The sequence below is a fragment of the Rhinolophus hipposideros genome, assembly GCF_964194185.1.
Source record: "Rhinolophus hipposideros genome assembly, chromosome: 21".
NCBI classification, from domain to species: Eukaryota; Metazoa; Chordata; class Mammalia; order Chiroptera; family Rhinolophidae; genus Rhinolophus; species Rhinolophus hipposideros.
The window spans coordinates 40,941,254-40,957,460 of record NC_138067.1 but is presented as its reverse complement, the minus strand read 5'-3'; the positions used below and the strand labels follow the sequence as shown (position 1 = coordinate 40,957,460).

Genomic DNA, 16,207 nt, shown 5'->3' with positions numbered 1-16,207 from the left:
AAAGCCACGCCCCCAGGGCCCTGGTCCATCGGCTCTCCCCTTTAGTCTGTTCCGCTCTCCCATAGTCTGTTACGCTTTCCAGGAGCTCAGTCCAGCCTGGTTTTAGTCCCACCCAAAGTTCCAACCTCGACCTCTTCAGCCATTGCCCGGACCCTCTTGTCACACCTGTGAGGCACGAGGCTTCTCAGAGGTCCGCCCCTCTGAAGCCACGCCCCCACCCTAAGAACCCCACCCCATTCCCGGCGCTCAGCTTCTGTTCTGGGCCCTCTCCCGTGTCTTTCTCGCGTTTGTGGGGAATCGCAGCGTATCCTCTTCTCTTCCTAATTTCTGCCGCGGAGTCTGAGAGTCGCTTCATCGTTTCTTTCTAGATTTCTGTCTCTTTTAGTGCCTCTGTCTTTTGCCTCTCACTATCTTTGCGTCTCCTGGGTCTCTGTATTTCTCTGTTTCTGAGTCTTTCGGTCCTCACGTTTCGGTGTCGCTTTGTGTTTCTGGACTCTGTCTTTCTAGCACTGTTTATGTGTCACTTGGTCTCTGTGTTTCTTTGCATCCCTTTAACTCTCTGTGTCTCTGTGTTTCTCTTTGCCTCTGTGTCACTATCTCTGTGTCTGCTTTTGTCTCTGTCTGTATGTGTGTCTCCGTGTCTCTCCTTGAGTGTGTCTTGGTTCTCTCTGTGTTTCTCGATGTCTCTGCCCCTGCCTCAGTTCTGGAGCATCCCGGCCCTGCCTCCCGCGTCTGGTCCTCACCACCTCCTTACCACGCCCGTCCGCCAGGGGGCAGCACAGACCGGCCCCCGCGCTCCGCGGGCTCTGCGGGGCCGGGCTAGGGTCCGGCCTCCAGACTCCCAGTCCCTCCCCGTGTCCTTGTCCCACTTCTCTGTCTTCCCAGACTCCTCGCGTCTTTGTGCTTCTCGCTTTGACTCGGCCCCTTTGTCTCCCCCGGCGGCTCCCGCTCCTCCCCACCCCCACCTACCTCTTCACATTCCTTGGGCTGCCCCGGGGAGCTGGTGAGGCCGCCCAGCGTGTCGGGGTGAGGGCGGCGGGAAGCAGGAGACCAAGGGAGGGGGTTGCCATCGAGCATCTGAAATCCCTCCGTTCTAGTTCCTCGAGGGTAGGGAGGCGCTGAGCTGATCAGCTGGGTGCAGACTCTTGGGAGCTTCCTAGCAAGAGGACCCCTTAGACTTGCCTTCCCTCCCTCCCCATCCCACCATACACCTGAGCTTTCCACCCTTGAAGGGCAAGGTCTCAAGCAGTGGAAACTCTTATTGACCGGCATTCACGTATTGGTAATATTACTATTAATAAAGTTATTTAACACTATGTGCTAGCCACTGATCTAAGTGTACTCTAAGCACACTCTCAACCCATGTGATAAGGAAACCGAGGCACAGAGAAATAAAGTGACTTGATCCAAAGTCAGTTATAAACTGACAGATCCGGATCTGGCTGACCTCTCAGTTAATTCCTCACAAGAACCCCATGAAGGGGACACTCTCATGATCCTCAATTCACTAAAAAGTACACTGAGCCCAGACTGGTTACTTGCCCCAAGCTACCCAGCAAGGAAGCAGCAGGCTGGGACCTCCAAATAACATGTATCTCAGGCTTGGCACAGCCTAGAATGAGGCCGGCTGGACAGATAGGTGCTTGATAAATGCACTCTAGCTCCCTCTGTCTTTTTCTCCCTAATCTGGGGCCAGACTAGAGGGCCAGAATCTCTTGGGTTTTCGTACCAGCATTGCTGCTAACTTGCTTTGTAAAATTCTGGGCCCCCATTTCTCCCTTGTGCAAAATAACCAGTCTCCAGGAGACTTGTTTCAGAAAGGTGTCCCCCCCCTCGCACCCCGCACCCACTCTTCTCCAGACCAGTCTACGAGTGGCTGGCTCAGTTCCACTGGCTGTACATTGTAGGCACAGGTGAGCCCGGGAGACACGCCCCGGGAGGTAGGCTGCAGTTTCACACACCCCACCTCAGTCACATGCATAAGGCTGAGCACTGCTTTGTTTGTTGAGGAATAACTGGGTGGGTCCCATGCCTGGGGAGTCAACTTCCAGTGTCAACAAGTCCCAGAGGTGGCACTTCACTGAAGAGTCATAACCACCAGGAGGTGGAGACGCAGGGCCAAAGCTATCCTGATGAGCTGTGGAGCTGGTGCCAAGGCGCAGTTATATGTAGATTATCTACTGTGCAGGTCAGCACTCATAACCCCTGTGTTGTTCAATAATCAGCTGTATTTTACCTGTCCGACAAACCCTTCCCTTTCTCTCAGCCCACGCTCCCCAGTTTTCCTACGGGGAATCCCCTACATTCAGTCCTTATGGTTCAGAGTGAGCCTGACCCAGTCCTGGTCAGTCAGAGCACTGGATCCCCTGGCCACAGGGATTGGTTCAGGGATAGGGGTAGGACCCATTCCTGACCAATGAGAATCAGCCCTGAGGCTTTTGCTTGAATTAGTAGAAAAAGGACGCCCTCTTTGGGTGGGGGTTGCTAAGCTGGTAGGATCGAAATCTGGCAGCTTGCGGAGAACTAGAGAGGAAAGACCCTGCCTGTGCATGGAGAACAGCAGAGCTGAGAAATGGAAAAGGATAGCTATGCCTGAAGGTAGTCAGCCTTTGATCTTCCTGGTTATATGAGTGAATAACTTTTCCTTTTCATTTACACACATTATTTCACTTCATTTTTTTTGTCATTTGCAGCCAAACATATCCTTACTAATAAAACCTAGTATAGAAGTTCAGAAGAGGCACAGATTTCTGAAAAGTACCAAGAGCAGGGAAACGGGAGTGAAAACTTTTCAGAATCCTTTAAGATGTCGAGGCTTTGAAAGACAGACAAGCTTTGTTACAGTGGGGGGAATGGGAAAGGACATTCCAAATGAGGGGAATAGTAATGTCAGGAAGGTACAAGCAGGGGGCATGTGTGAGAGAAGGAGCAGCGGGTGAGTGTGAGGGGCAACATCTTGGAAGGTCCGGAATGCCAGGTGAAGGGTGGCTCATGCTCTTGAGAGTAATAGGGAGTCACAGAAGGTTGATGAGCAAGGGGAGTCCACTCCAAACTTCCCTTTACTTCCTGGAGCCACAGATACTATGGTTCACCCTTCTCCCTCTCCTCTTCCCCCAGACCCTCTGGTGGAAGGAGGGGTCAGACTGAGGAGGTCTCAGGCTTCCATCTGTATGAAAATTGCCTGAGATGCTATGCAGATGAGGGATTGTATGCAAATGTATGCCCTCCTGGGACATGGGCCAGGACCCTCCCCTCGTTAACTTGGGGACCAGGTGCTGGGCAGAGAACACTTTCCTCCCTGGGGTCCCCTTCCTCCCCTCCCTCCAGACATCTGTTCACTCCTCATCCAGCTCCCCAAGTGCCCCCTCAACAATGTCTGCTCTTAGAGTGGGATCTCTTTCCACCTGGTCCCTTCCCTGGATCATGGGATCCTATTTTGCTTTTCTCTCTGTCCCTCCATTTCCCTTGGATAAAGCTACTGCTAATAATAAACAAGTCCTGAGCACATACTCTGTGCCAGGCTCTGTACTAAACACTTTCCACCGTCTCATCAAATTCTCCCAACCACCCGATGATCCTCTGAGTGTGTCTGCTGTAATTTTTAAAAAGAATATTCAATTCTGTCATGGAGAAAACAAGAGGGCCACATAAATAAGGAGACAGATGAAATGAAGAGTGTTTCCCCGAAAATAAGACCTAGCGGGACAATCAGCTCTAATGCATCTTTTGGAACAACAATTAATATAAGACCCAGTATAATATAATATAATATAATATAATATTAATTATTATGTTATGTTACATTATATTATATAAGACCTGGTCTTACATTATAAAGACCTTACATTATTACCCGGTCTTACATTATAAAGACCGGGTCTTATATTAACTTTTGCTCCAAAAGACGCATTAGAACTGATGGTCCGGCTAGGTCTTATTTTCGGAGAAATGGTAAGAAGCAACTCATGAGGCCTGTTAGACATATTAAGAACGTGAGCTAATATGATAATATCATGGTGATCCCTTCTTTGAGTATATAAATGAATACCTATGGTGTACACCTGAAACTAACATAATATTGTATGTTAGCTACATTTTAATAAAAATCTTAAATAAAAAACAAAAAATGGACATGAGCTTAACATAGATGGGAAGGATGGAAGGTAAGCCCCAAGTTCCACATACCCTTAAAGTGTTTCCCCCTTGGTGACTCCAGCTCTGTCCCGTGAGTCCTGGCCCAAGTTATACAGCTAAAAGTGTGTTAACCTGGACCATACACATTTATCCCCTGCGTGTCTCTGGCACCTTCTGGGTGCAGAAGCCCCAGCTCACCTTCCACTCTGGGGGGTTGAAACCACACCATGGTGAGAGAGATGGGTCTCGGGGGCCACATGTACCCCAGAACTCAGGTGGTGGGGACCTTTAATGGCTTGTGCCCTAAACTAAGTGTATTAACCTGGCCCATCTCTCTTTGATTCTCACATTTGTTTTAAACTGATTCAATAAACCGTGGGATTTGAGCACCTGAATCAGGCTGGTAAGGTCTTCTGCTCTGGGGCCTCTAGGCAGGCTGCTCGGTCACCTACCAGGAGGCTCCCAGAGCCTCTTGCCAATCTCCCATGGCCACAGATCCCACTTTGTCCATTTCGCGGCTGAGCAAATTGAGGACAGGGAGACAGAGTCACTTGCTGAGATTGCAGACGTCCTGGCTCATGTACTGCACAGGGATTGTCACGCCCACTCATCACAGCAGCTCAGATGTGATTTCTCTCCATTTGCTGGACTCGGGGAGGAGAGTCCAGTCACTTGGCCACTGTGGCCAGTCACTTGGCCACAAGGTCACTCATGCCCACCTCCCACCACCATCCCGTTGCTTCTGGGCTGCTCCTTTCAACATTTTTTCTGGCTGTAATTATATCTCTGCATCTCAATTATTTTTCTCTTTGTCTTTGTCTCTGTCTGTTTGTCTCTGCCTCTCTCCCCAAATCTTTCGGTCTCTGACTCTAGGGCTTTCATCTCTGAGCTGCCCCTGTCCACCCCTCTTCCCTCTTACTGCCCCCCATCCCCAGTCTTTCCATCCCTCTCCATCTGCCTCAGTAAGTCTCTCTAGCTGGCCTTGCTGTTTCTGCTGCCTCTTCTCTCTGCCTCAGGTCCCTTAGTCTGGGTTCCTTCAAGCCACCCCTCCTTCCCAAGCTGCAGGAACCATGCCACTCCCAGAAGAGGCAGCTACATGCCTAATTCCATCCATCCTACAGCTCAGAGTTTTTCCTCTGGAAGCTTCAATTCCCTCTGGGGCTCTGGCAAGAGAGTCTGGGAACTTTTACTTAAGGGGATAGCACCCCACCCGCCAAGCAGGCACAGGTCTTCAGGGGCCAGACTCAGTGCCCTGTGGACCCCAGCACCTCTCTCTTCCAGCCTCAGCCAGCTGAGTCACCCTCTGCTCCCTCTCAGTCTCATTTCTTTCTCCATGACATCAGACTTCACCCAGGTCTTGTAAGGAGGTGGGAGAGCAGCAGGGAGGGGGCATCACCTGCGCCCCCTTCCAGTCTCATCCCCTAGAGGAGGCTTGGCCACAGGACGGTGTCAAGGTGACAGACAGCATTTATTCCAGACTCCAGTGTCCACAGAAGAGGAGGCAGGAGTGGGGGTGGGGATCCAGTGTCAGACTACGCAGCAGGACGTCAGGTGGGGGGGACCAGCAATGGAGGCAGGAGGTAAAAATAGCCCCGGCCAGCCGACCCTCAGAGCCTCATCCCAGGCCAGGCCCTGGGCTTGGGTCCAGGAGCTATTCTGGGGCCTGGGAGAGTCACACTCCCTGGAGGAAGGTCCCCTCCTACCCACCAGCCCACCCTCCCTCCCTCCCTCCCGCCCTCCCTCCGAGCAGCAGCAGCTGTAGGTCCCTGCCCAGCTTGCAGAGGAAGGAAGGGAGGGCCGAGAGGGAAGAGGGAAGGCGGGGGAAGGCAGCGGCGGGTGGGGCATGAGCAGATGAGCAGGGCTGGTTCTCTGATCTTTGCAACTCCAGGTCTCGTCCAGTGACTGCCTCTTGGGTCCTTGGGCTCAGCACTGGGGAGAAGATAGAAAGTCAGCCTGTGCCCACGGAGGCTGCTCCACTCCCAGCAGGGCCCCTCTCACCAGCATGCCCAGGCCCTCACCCACCTCATCTCGGAAGCCCCCACTGCCATGCCTGACTCCTCCAGAGGCACTTCCGGTGAGAAGGCCTGTCTGCTCGGTCCGCTGGGACCCAGAGTGGCTCAGCTCTGGCTTCCCGGGTGGCCTAGGGAGAAGAGGCAGCATGTTGGAGGTGGTCCTGGCTGGGGAAGACACTGGGGATGGACAGTTCTGGATGCAGACAGGTGTGGAGGTGGGTGGGAATGGGCTGAGGATGGGCTAGAGATTGGGAATGGCATTGGGTTTCGGGGGTGGGGTGGGGCTAGCGTGGAAGATGCTGCTGGAATTGGAGATGGTAACGTAGTTGGGGTCAGCTCTCCGGGGAGGCTGGGGAATGGCTGTGGACTGGAGTTGAAGGTGGCCATGTGGTTGGGGTTGGAGATGAGTTTAGATGGGGATGGGTTTGGAGTAGGGATGGGAAGGAGATGGAGTGGGAGGGACCTTGGGGATGGGGATGGAGTCGAAACTGGGTTTGGTGCTGGTTATGGGTTGGAACTGGGGGAGAGGTTGGGACTGGAAAAGACGTGGAGTTTCGGGTGAGGTGAGGGGTGCACTTGGAGTTGGGGTTGGAAATGGGGATGGTTATGTTGGGTTTGAGGATGGGGCTATGGTGGGGTTGGAGAGGAGGTTAGATGGGATGGGCTTAGGGAAGGGGTAGCGTTGGGACTGAAGATGGGTTGGAGCTGGCAATGAGAATGAGATAGGGGTTGGAGAAGAGACTGCGGGGCTGTGGGGTTCAGTTCAGTTGGGCAATGGTAATTTTAGGGCTGGGATTGGAGGTGGGGATGATATTTGGGTTGGAAAGATTAGGGATGGGGTGAGTTTAAGGATGGGTATGAGTTGGGTGGGGTTGTAGTTGGGAATGAAGATGTGGGAGGGGAAGGTTGTAGACTGGATTTGACGGTAGGAATGGGATTGCGTTGTATTTGGGTTTGGGGTTGAAGATACGATGCTGTTGAAATTGGTCATGGACTGGGTTTAGGGCTGGATTCGGGGATGAAGTCAGAATTGGACAGAGGGATGGGGTTGGGTTACGGAGATAATTCTGAGGTTGTAGGCCACTCACAGAGCCCCTTTTTCCCCTTGTCGACCAGGGCGCCCCTTGCGTCTCATGCAATAGAAGGCAGCAACGACGAGGAGCAGGAGACCTACGCTGACGGCCACGGCCATGACAGCCACTCCAGCCTGGGAGGTCTGGGGAGCCACTGCGGGGACAGATGCGCAGGACTCAGCCAGCAGTGCTCTGTCTGCCCCATGCCTGGCTCCTGTTGCACCACCGCGGTGACTCACCCGTGCCAAAGTGAAAGACATGCTTGGTGGTCCCGTGGGGGTTGGAGGCCTCACAGAAGACACCTTCTTGGCTCAGGGAACTGGTCACCTTCAGGGTCAGAGAGCTGCTCACCCAGCCCTGCCCTCCGGGAGCTGGCTCTGCTGGCTGCGGAGACTTGAGTCAGGCCCGGACCCATGGGATCAAGGGCTGGGGGTGAGGGCAGAGGTGGTGTCCAGTCCCCCAGGAAGCAAGAGAGGGGACACAATGCTTGGTGAGAAGGCAGGGTCCCCTGGGGGTTTGGGGCGGGTGCCTGGGTCCCGGAGCATTCAGACTGGATAGGAAGGTCCCTTACACTGCCGCCCAGTTGGTTCCAGCTGAGTTGGGGCTTTGGGTAGCCACGAGCAGAACAGACCAGCCTGACTTCATCTCCTTCTCTCCAGCTGCCCTCTGCCTTGGGCTGAATCTCCTCTGGCCTTAACTCTGGTGACCCTGTGGGTGGTAGGAGGGAAGTGAGTGAACAGAAGGCACACTGGGAAAAGGAGGGAGCGAGAAAGGAGAGAAGGGAGAGGAATACAGCAGGAGACCGAGGGACCAGCCATGGACCTGTCCCATTGGTCCTGGCCCCTCATCCCCATTGTCCCCATATCCCCATCCCAGCCTGCCCCTACCCCCAAACCTTCAACCAGAAGCTTGAGGGCCTGAGTGCGACTGAGGAGTGGGACCGTGGGCATAGAGGCTTCACATATGTAGGTGCCAGCGGAATCGAAGGTAACGAAGCTGAGTGAGAGTGTGGGGCCATCCCCCAGGGGAACTGAGTCCTGTGGGGTGGGGGAGGAGAGAAGAGACCAGTTGGACCATGAGAGAAGGGGTTGGGCGGTTGGGGGTGATGGGAGGAAGGGGGGTCCCATGGCTGGGGACTCCTTTCCTTCTCACCTTTGTCCAGCGTAGAGCGGGGGTGGGTAGGCCTTGCACGGAGCAGTTGGTGGCTACGCTGCTGCCCAGGGGTAAGGAAAGCTCCTCCTTGTTGCTGAGCTCAATGGGGTCCAGGTCTGGAAGGGGGTACAGACTGTCACCTTCCCTGGACCCTCACCTACTTGGTTAGGGGCACTCCAGGGCTGTTGTGGGTGCAGACGTGAATGCCCAATCGTCAGCAGAGAATGCCAAGCATTCCTACTACTTCTCCCCATCACCGTGAACTCTCCACTCTCTCAGCCAGGCCAAATCTTGAGCTCAAATCTAGGAGTCTAACTCCAAAATCCATGCCTGTCCCAACCACTTCCCTCCAGAGCTGATATCTGGGCCCAAGGTTAATGGATAACCTGAGAAGTGTGAAGTGTTCCTTCTCTGACTGACCCCCCCAAACCCTTACCTCCTCCGCCCTACTGCCTATTCATTCAACAAGTCTTTCTCTGCTCTGCCCCAATGAATCCTTCCACTTCTGTCCATCTCTGACCCTCGAGTCCAAATGCCTTGACCACTGTAGTCATTTCATCACTGGTCTCCCTACTGGGCAGGACTCTTGTCCTCTTCAATCCATTCTCCACTGAGCAGCTGGAGGGATCTTTTCGAAACTCACTGGGCAGCAATTCCCTTTGCTTAAAATCCTGCAGTTGTTCCCCAGCACTCTTGGCATAAAGGCCAAATTCCTTGACAAAACCAAAAGATCCTGCCTAGACTGATTGCTGTCTACCTCTTCGATCTCATCTCCCACCCTCCCTCCTTACCCCCTGAGCTCCAGCTACCCTGTTGTCTTGCTGTTGTTCTCCAGGATGCCAAGTTGGGTCCTGCCTAAGGGCCTTTGCACTTGCTGTTCCCTCTGCCTGGAGTGCTCTTCTTCTGGCTCTTAGCATTTTTTATTCTGTGGTTTCCTACTCAAATGTCCCCTTCTCAGAGAGGCCTCTCTGACCCCCTATTGTGGACACTCAAATCTCCCCTTCAGCTGTTGAGAGGGATGTCAGCTGTTAGCCCTCAGCTGTTAGCCCTCTCTGGGAACTGCCCTTCACTCTAGGTCACGCCCCCTTCCTCAGACAGCCTAACAGCCAATGACTGGCTGATGTGAGGGTATAAAAGCCACGCCCCCTTGCCTCAACTGGGATATCCCAGCTCCCAAGTGCCCTGTGGGGCCAACAAGGCCTTCTTAGACTGCAGCCCAACTTCTTTCTCTTCCCAATCCTGCTTCCTTCCCCTTGCCACTCCCCAGTAGATGTGGACGCCAAGGCACTCCCCACAAACTTCCTGCCTTCAGATCTCCAAATCGGAATCTGCTTCCTGGGGACACACCCTGCCAACACCCCCCATCTACACTACTCCCCCCACTCGCCTGGCCAGTTCCTTTGCCCATCGTTCTGCATCAGTCCCTGCTGATGCAAGATTGCTCCTGTCTCATTTAGCGTTTACCATTTGTCTCCCTTCCTGGGCCGCAAGCTCTGGAAAGGCAGGGACTCAGCTGTCTTGCTCACAGGTGTCCCCAACCTCTGGCAGAGGGCCTAGCCCCAGAAAGGACGCATAAGGAGGAAGGATAGAGCCTCAGGGCGCAGGCGAAAAATGGACTGAGAAGCCTTCTTAGAAGACTGGGACCCAAAAGACCGGTCAGAAATGGATGGTAGAAGGATGGGGTGTTGTGAGAGGAGCTTGGGTGTGATGAGGAGAATGCTTTGGCGGGGAGAAGGGTCAGCCAAAGGTGAAGCCGGCCAGGTGGGCCTTGAAGGCCATGGTGAGGCACCTGGGCTTTCTCCTGAGGGCACTGGGGAGCTGTGGCAGATTCTGGAGCAGGGGAAGGTCAGGTTTGTGTTTTGGAAAGGGCTGTCTGGCTGCCTGATGTGGGAGTTTGGAGGGTGCTGGGGCAGGGACCCCGGGGGAGGGGAGCCTCTGGACCCAGGCAGGGACCACACATTTGGAGGCAGGGCTGTGGAGGGTGAGGAGGCAGCCTGTGCCACAGCTCTCCTCCCTGTTCTCCCAGGGCTCTCACAGGCCACGCGCAGCTCCAGGGTCTGAGAGAGCTCTGCGTCGTCGGCAGCGTCATAGTCCTCCACTCTGCAGCCGTAGGTCCCGCTCTGGCTCCGCTGCACCCCATCCAGGGTGAAGTGCCCATTGTAATTTGTCTGTAGCATGTTCTCCTGCTTGTCCTGGGTGGCCAGGGATGAGGAACCCGGTTCAGGATCCACCCAGGTCCAGTGGAGTCATGCTAGGTCAGGGCCCACCCAGGTCGGAGCCAGGCATCTTGATAGGTCCAGGTCACCAGGTTAGTGTCAAACAAGGTTAGAGCCCACGCAGGTAAGGGGGCAGAGGCCTCGCTAGGCCAGGGGTCTTCCAAATCAGGCATCCTGCTAAGTCAGGACTCTCTCAAATCAGGGGTCAGAGGTCCTGTTAGCTCCTGGGGCACCAGCCAGGTGCTTTGCTAAGCCTGGGGCCACCCAGGTGAAACCAGAAGTGGTACAGGTCAGTATGTCACAGAGGTCAGGGGCCAGGGGCTCCAAAGGAATGATGGGGTGCATCACCTGAAGGCGGTAAAATGCGTACTCTGAGATGGAGCTGCCGTCCCCCCTGCAGAACAGGTGGACAGAGTCACCCTCGCGTACCCAGCCCTCTGTGGTGGATGGGCTGTCCACCCAGAACTGCACGTGCTCTGTAGGATCTAAGGGGAAGGAAAGGGGGGTCTTGTGATCAGGGTTAAGGGTATGTCAGATCAAGGGTACAAGGCAGGGCTGGGTTGAGGGAGAGAGGTTATGGTCACAGCAAAGAGAGGGCTACAGGTGGTCATTGGTTAGAGGTCATATTTTTCAAGGTTTAGGTTCATACTTATTCTGAGATCAGGGACCAGAGGTCAGAGGTTGAGATAAGCTGAGAGTACAGGTCAAAGGTCAGAGGTCAGTGTGTGGGGGGTGACAGGTCAGCGTAAGGTTTGGGGACCCAACTCAGTGTGAAAGGATGGAGCACAGAGTTTAGTCGTGAAACTCCATGGGGTTCAGAGAGCTATGAGGGGGTCAGAAGTCAGAATGGGGCTAGTGTTACTTTTTGAGGTCAGAGGTCAGCAGTCAGCACACATTGCAACATAAGGTAGGGAGTGTGGGGCCACGGGTGGGCTTGGAGGGTCAGGCCTGAGATATGTGAAGTCCAAGGTAGGGGAGATTGGGCCCAGCACGGACTCACAGTGCAGGGTGAGGTTGAAGGACGGGCTGTCCAGGCGGCCATGCTGGCCCTTGGGTAGGCGGTAGTGTGCAGAGCAGTGGAAGAAGGCATGCTGGTCGGCCTTGTGGACCCGCAGGTAGAGGGTGCTGGTGAGAGACAGCAGGCCCGAGGCCTCCCGCACTGTGCGGCTGGTCATGTAACTCTCTGGGAAAGAGGGACGGGGCAGTCAGCCAGCCACGGCCATCACCCCACCCCACCCATGTCGACCTGGGCTCCTGTGCTGCTCACCTGAGTTCACCTCCATAGGCACCTGCAGGGGCTGCCTATTGCGGTACCATATAATCTGAGGAGCTGGGTTCCCGTTGCGGCTGTTGCAGGTGGCAATCTGAGGCAGACACAGGCATGGCCCTGGGCTCGGGGCCAGCACTCTGAACTCTGAGGCCCCGTTACCTCAGAAGTCCTCACCACTCAGATCCAGGATTCTGGGCCCCCAGCCCACTCCTCCCTCAGGATGCAGGAGTCTAGGGCCCCTGCCCCCTCTGACCCTCTGACCCAAGATTCTGATACCCCCCCGGCCCGCCAGTCCTCTCCTCCCACAGGACCCTGGAATCAAGGTCAGTACAAGGTACCTCCTGGGCAGATTCATCCATCACAGACACCGTCCCTGTGTTGTGAGAGACCTCGGTGGCCTCTGGTTTTGCTACGGGGGAAATGTTACTGTCAGGAACCCTTTCCTGGGCTCTCCCCTGCCTGCCCCTTCCTGGGGTGTCCACGGACACTCACCAAATACCTGGAGCCTCGCTGTGGCCTCAGCAGTGCCTGCTGCCCCTGCCCTCACCACGCACACATAGTCCTGCTCGTCGCCCACCTGGGCCTCAGCCAGCACCAGGCGGCCCCGGGAGTCCAGTTGGTATGGGGGGTTGCGGCCCCGGGAGTTGTGCACCCTGGCCTGGATCTCAGAGCCCTGCAGTTCAGCTGAAGCCAGGAGGTGGCGGGCCCCGGAGCGGTCTGCCTGCGGTCAGGGAGGGCTCAGCTCAGGACCGCAGGGCAACCCTCCTCAGTGTCTCTGTCTCTCCATGTCCCTTTCTTTCTGCTGCTGTGTGGCTCTGTCTCTTTTCCTCTTGTTATCTCTCTGGTCCCTCTCTCCACCCCTCCTGCCCCTATTCCCTATCTGTTGTCCCATTTTCCTCTGTCTCCCTCTTTCTCCATTTCACTCCGTTCCCATCTCCCTCTTTCTCTCACCCTGTCTCTTTCTGTTTATTTCCTCTCCTCTTTCTCTCTCTTTACCCCAGGCCCCCCTCCACACACCGCTTTCTTGGTGTCTGAATGTTCTCTCTCAAGAGCCAGCACTTTGAAGGGGGACTCGTCTCTGCTGTACCCAGACACCAGGGGACCCTGGGGAGTGCCTTCCCTTTACTGGGCCTCAATTTCTCCATCTATAAAATGGAAAAGCAGCTTGATGGAGCTCTTAGGGTCCTTTGGAGTCTGATGAGAGAATGAACACTTGCAGCCCTGCTGTGCCCTGACTTTCATACCCCCTTCTACCTGATCCCAAGCCTGAAGCACTCACCAGGAACCATTCCAGTATGAAATGGTCATGGACCCCCAAGGGGGTGCAGTCCAGGGTGACGGGCTCCCCCCTCATGACCTCCACCAAGGGGGGCACAGACACCTGCACTTCAGCCTGGGCACCTGTGGGAGAGTAATTGAGCTGTCTACCTCTGCCACCAATAGGGAAAGCCTTCCAGACAAAGCCCCTCTTCCTCCAGGACACAGGGGTGCAGGCCCCCAACCCCCTCCTCCTTTACTGTCCAGGCCTCCTGGCCCCCAGCCCCTCCTCCCTCAGACCCAGGAGCCCAGGCCCCCAGCCCTCCTCCCTTAGACTCAGTCGCTCCTTCTCCCTCCATCTCTCATCTTTGTGTCTCTGAGCTTCAGGCCCCATCGGCATTTCTCTTCATCTCTCCCTTCACTTGCAGGACTAAGAGCTCCTCCTCTGGGCCACACAGGGCCATAATGGCCTCCATTAAATCCTCCTGGCATTGCATTGCACCTGTCCCTGCTTTTCCCACTAGACCAAATGCCCCTCAAGGGCAAGACCAGGGCTGGCTCATCCCTTTGCCTCCATCACCCTGTACAGGGCCTGCCTGGCACAGTGACATGGATGAGTTTCCATCTTAGTCTCCACCTCTGCCTTTGTGTCTCTCACCCTGGGCCTTCATCTCTTAGTTCCACCATCTCTGCCTCTCTGTGTCTCTCTCGGCACATCACTCTCAGTCTCCATCTCTCTCAGCTCCTGGGTCTCGCCCTCATGAGGGGGGTGCTGGAGGGGGGTGTGGGCTGCAGCTGAGCCTGGAGCTGAGGCAGGATGGGTGTGTGGGGGTGGTGAGGGGGGACAGGGCTGGGCAGGTTTCAGGAATGTGGGAGGGACAGGCTGGCTCAGACCTGCCCGGCCTGGCGCCAGAGCCCCCTACCCGCCGCTTGGCCCCTCTGCCTCTTTGATAGAGTGGGGAAGGTGAGTCACTCCCAGAACAGGATATGGTTGAGTCCCCAGATCCTGGGTCCTGAGGGAGAAGGGAGTTGAGGGTTTGGACTCCTGGGTCCTGGGGGCGTAGGCGGCTGGGCCTCGACTCCTGTCCCAAGATCCTGGCAGATAGAGCCATTCTCACCAGGAAACTACGCTCTCTCACCCTCTGGGCTGGCATCCTGGCATCAGTTCTCAGTTCTTAGAACCTCCCTTCCCTTCCCCGCCCAGCCTGGCCCTGCCCTGGCCCTGGGGACCCACTATTTGCCATGCTTGTGCCAGGGGCCTGGATTCCCTGGCACCCACCTCTGGCCCAAGCCTATCCCAGGGGAGGGGGCGTGGAGCCAGGCTGGTGCCTGGGTCTGGGTCTGAGCAGCAGAGCAAAGACAGCCAGGAGATCCCTCTCTCTTCCCCAGTCCCACTTATCTCTGTCCCTCTGCTGCCAGCCCTCAGGGCCTCCTCCCCTCCCACCACCACGCAGGTGTGTGGATTTCTCTGGGGCCTCAGGAAGGGGGCATTATCATTAGGAAACACTTTGTTCCACTGTCACTGCCCAGGGCTGTTGCTCCAGCTCTTCCCTCAGAGAGGCGGGATCTTTACAGTCTGGGCTCTGAATCTAGATGGGGAACCTTCAAATGCATGACTCTTGTTTCTAGCTATAAGGTCCCTGACCCCTTTCAAAACTTGAGAACCTTTCAGGAGGGAAGCCCTAGGGTTTTGTTCTCCTGAGCCCTGGGGGAAGCCATTCCAGCCACTGGAGGCCTGGACCCCTGGGTCTGAGGGATCAGGGCCCCCAGGACCCAGCTCCAAGGGCTGAGGACCCGCGCTCCTGGATTCTGAGTGGGGAGGGGGTTCTGACTTCTCAGGCGGTCTCTAATCCACTGCTGTGATGTCCCCAGCTCCTCTGCCTGGCTGTCCCCAGGTCTCTCATTGGAAGGGACTGTCCCCTTCCTCCCATACCCCTCCTTCCTGGGGTCTCCAGGTTTGGCTTCCTGGGGTGAGTGAAAGCTCCTTCCCTCTTCCCTTTCCGCAGTTCCCAACGGGCCGTCCCCCGTTTCACCCTGCTCTCAGCCTCCGCATACCTGGGTGCGCCCCCAGCAGGAGCGCCAGCACCAGCAGCTGCGAGGCCCCGCGCGTTCCGGCCTGGGCGTTCGGGGGCTCCATGCCCACGGCGGTGGTGGCGGTGGCGGCGGCGGCGGTGGCGGCGGGCGGCGGCGGCAACTGAGCCCAGGCTGCAGCTGGGCGGCCGCCGCGGGGCTGGGAGGAGGCCCCGCCCCTGAGCCCCGCCCCGCCCCGCCTTCCTGGCCCCCTGGTTCCCCCTAAACTCGGGCGCCCCGCCAGGACCTCCCACTGCCCGGAGAGGACCTCCCAACGCTCAGCCAGGAGCGGGGGCTCTTCTTCCCCCAGCCCCGGCCCCGGCCTGTAGCTCACGCTGACCAGCACCCCAGGCGGGTGGCTTGACCAACCAGTCCAGCCAGTGTGTCCTCAGCTGGGACCTCACCGGATAACCGAGGACCCTCTTCCCCTACTTCTGACCGGGACCCTCCTTCTCTCTATGGCCAATGGCTTGGGCTTGCCTTGTCGATTTGACCCAGCTGACCCCAGAACAACCAGTGGCCTGCACTGGCCTTTCCCAGTACAACCAGCAGCTCCCAGCCTGACCAGTGGCCTAGAACAGCTTCTCCCAGTATGCCCTGGGAGGCCCTCCCCTGTGGCCAATGCTCTGGGCTGCTTTCCTGTCTGACCAGTGACTTGGAAACCTTCAGTTTAATCTCTTATATTTAGTGGTCTCCAAACCCAAGTTCTGCCCAGGCCTCTGTGATGATGGGCTGGGGGGCTGTGTGTGTGTGGGGGGCTGCCGCGCGCTCTCTCCTTGGCTCTCCCCTGTAGGGCCCTCCCTCTCTTCCCTCCATCCAGGGAATCCCAGGAATGCCACCCCCCTTACTCCCTCCCTCTTCCCTTTACTCCCTCCCTATCTTGGGGGGAGGGGAGGAGAATCAGGCTGGCAGGAACAGGTGAGTAGGATAGAGGAGGCCAGGGCACCTGAGGGAAGGCAGGAAGAATATGGCCATGGGTCAAGAGGAAGGGTCACAGGTCACATTGAAGGTCACAGATCAGAG

The 16,207-nt window shown here is 56.3% G+C and overlaps 1 protein-coding gene across 1 annotated transcript; it reads right to left on the bottom strand.

Moving 5' to 3' along the window:
• Positions 1-5,583: 5,583 nt before the first annotated feature.
• On the bottom strand, positions 5,584-15,727 carry BCAM (basal cell adhesion molecule (Lutheran blood group)). The gene is made up of 15 exons (XM_081032753.1): positions 15,170-15,727; positions 13,137-13,258; positions 12,350-12,578; positions 12,196-12,266; positions 11,855-11,951; positions 11,588-11,770; positions 10,936-11,072; positions 10,407-10,563; positions 8,372-8,487; positions 8,115-8,256; positions 7,791-7,927; positions 7,459-7,603; positions 7,235-7,373; positions 6,157-6,274; positions 5,584-6,063 (listed from the first exon to the last, which is right to left on the bottom strand). Exons 1-15 carry the CDS (start codon positions 15,249-15,251, stop codon positions 6,058-6,060), a joined length of 1,881 nt encoding a protein of 626 aa, XP_080888879.1. The 5' UTR covers positions 15,252-15,727; the 3' UTR covers positions 5,584-6,057.
• Between the last annotated feature and the right edge of the window lie 480 nt (positions 15,728-16,207).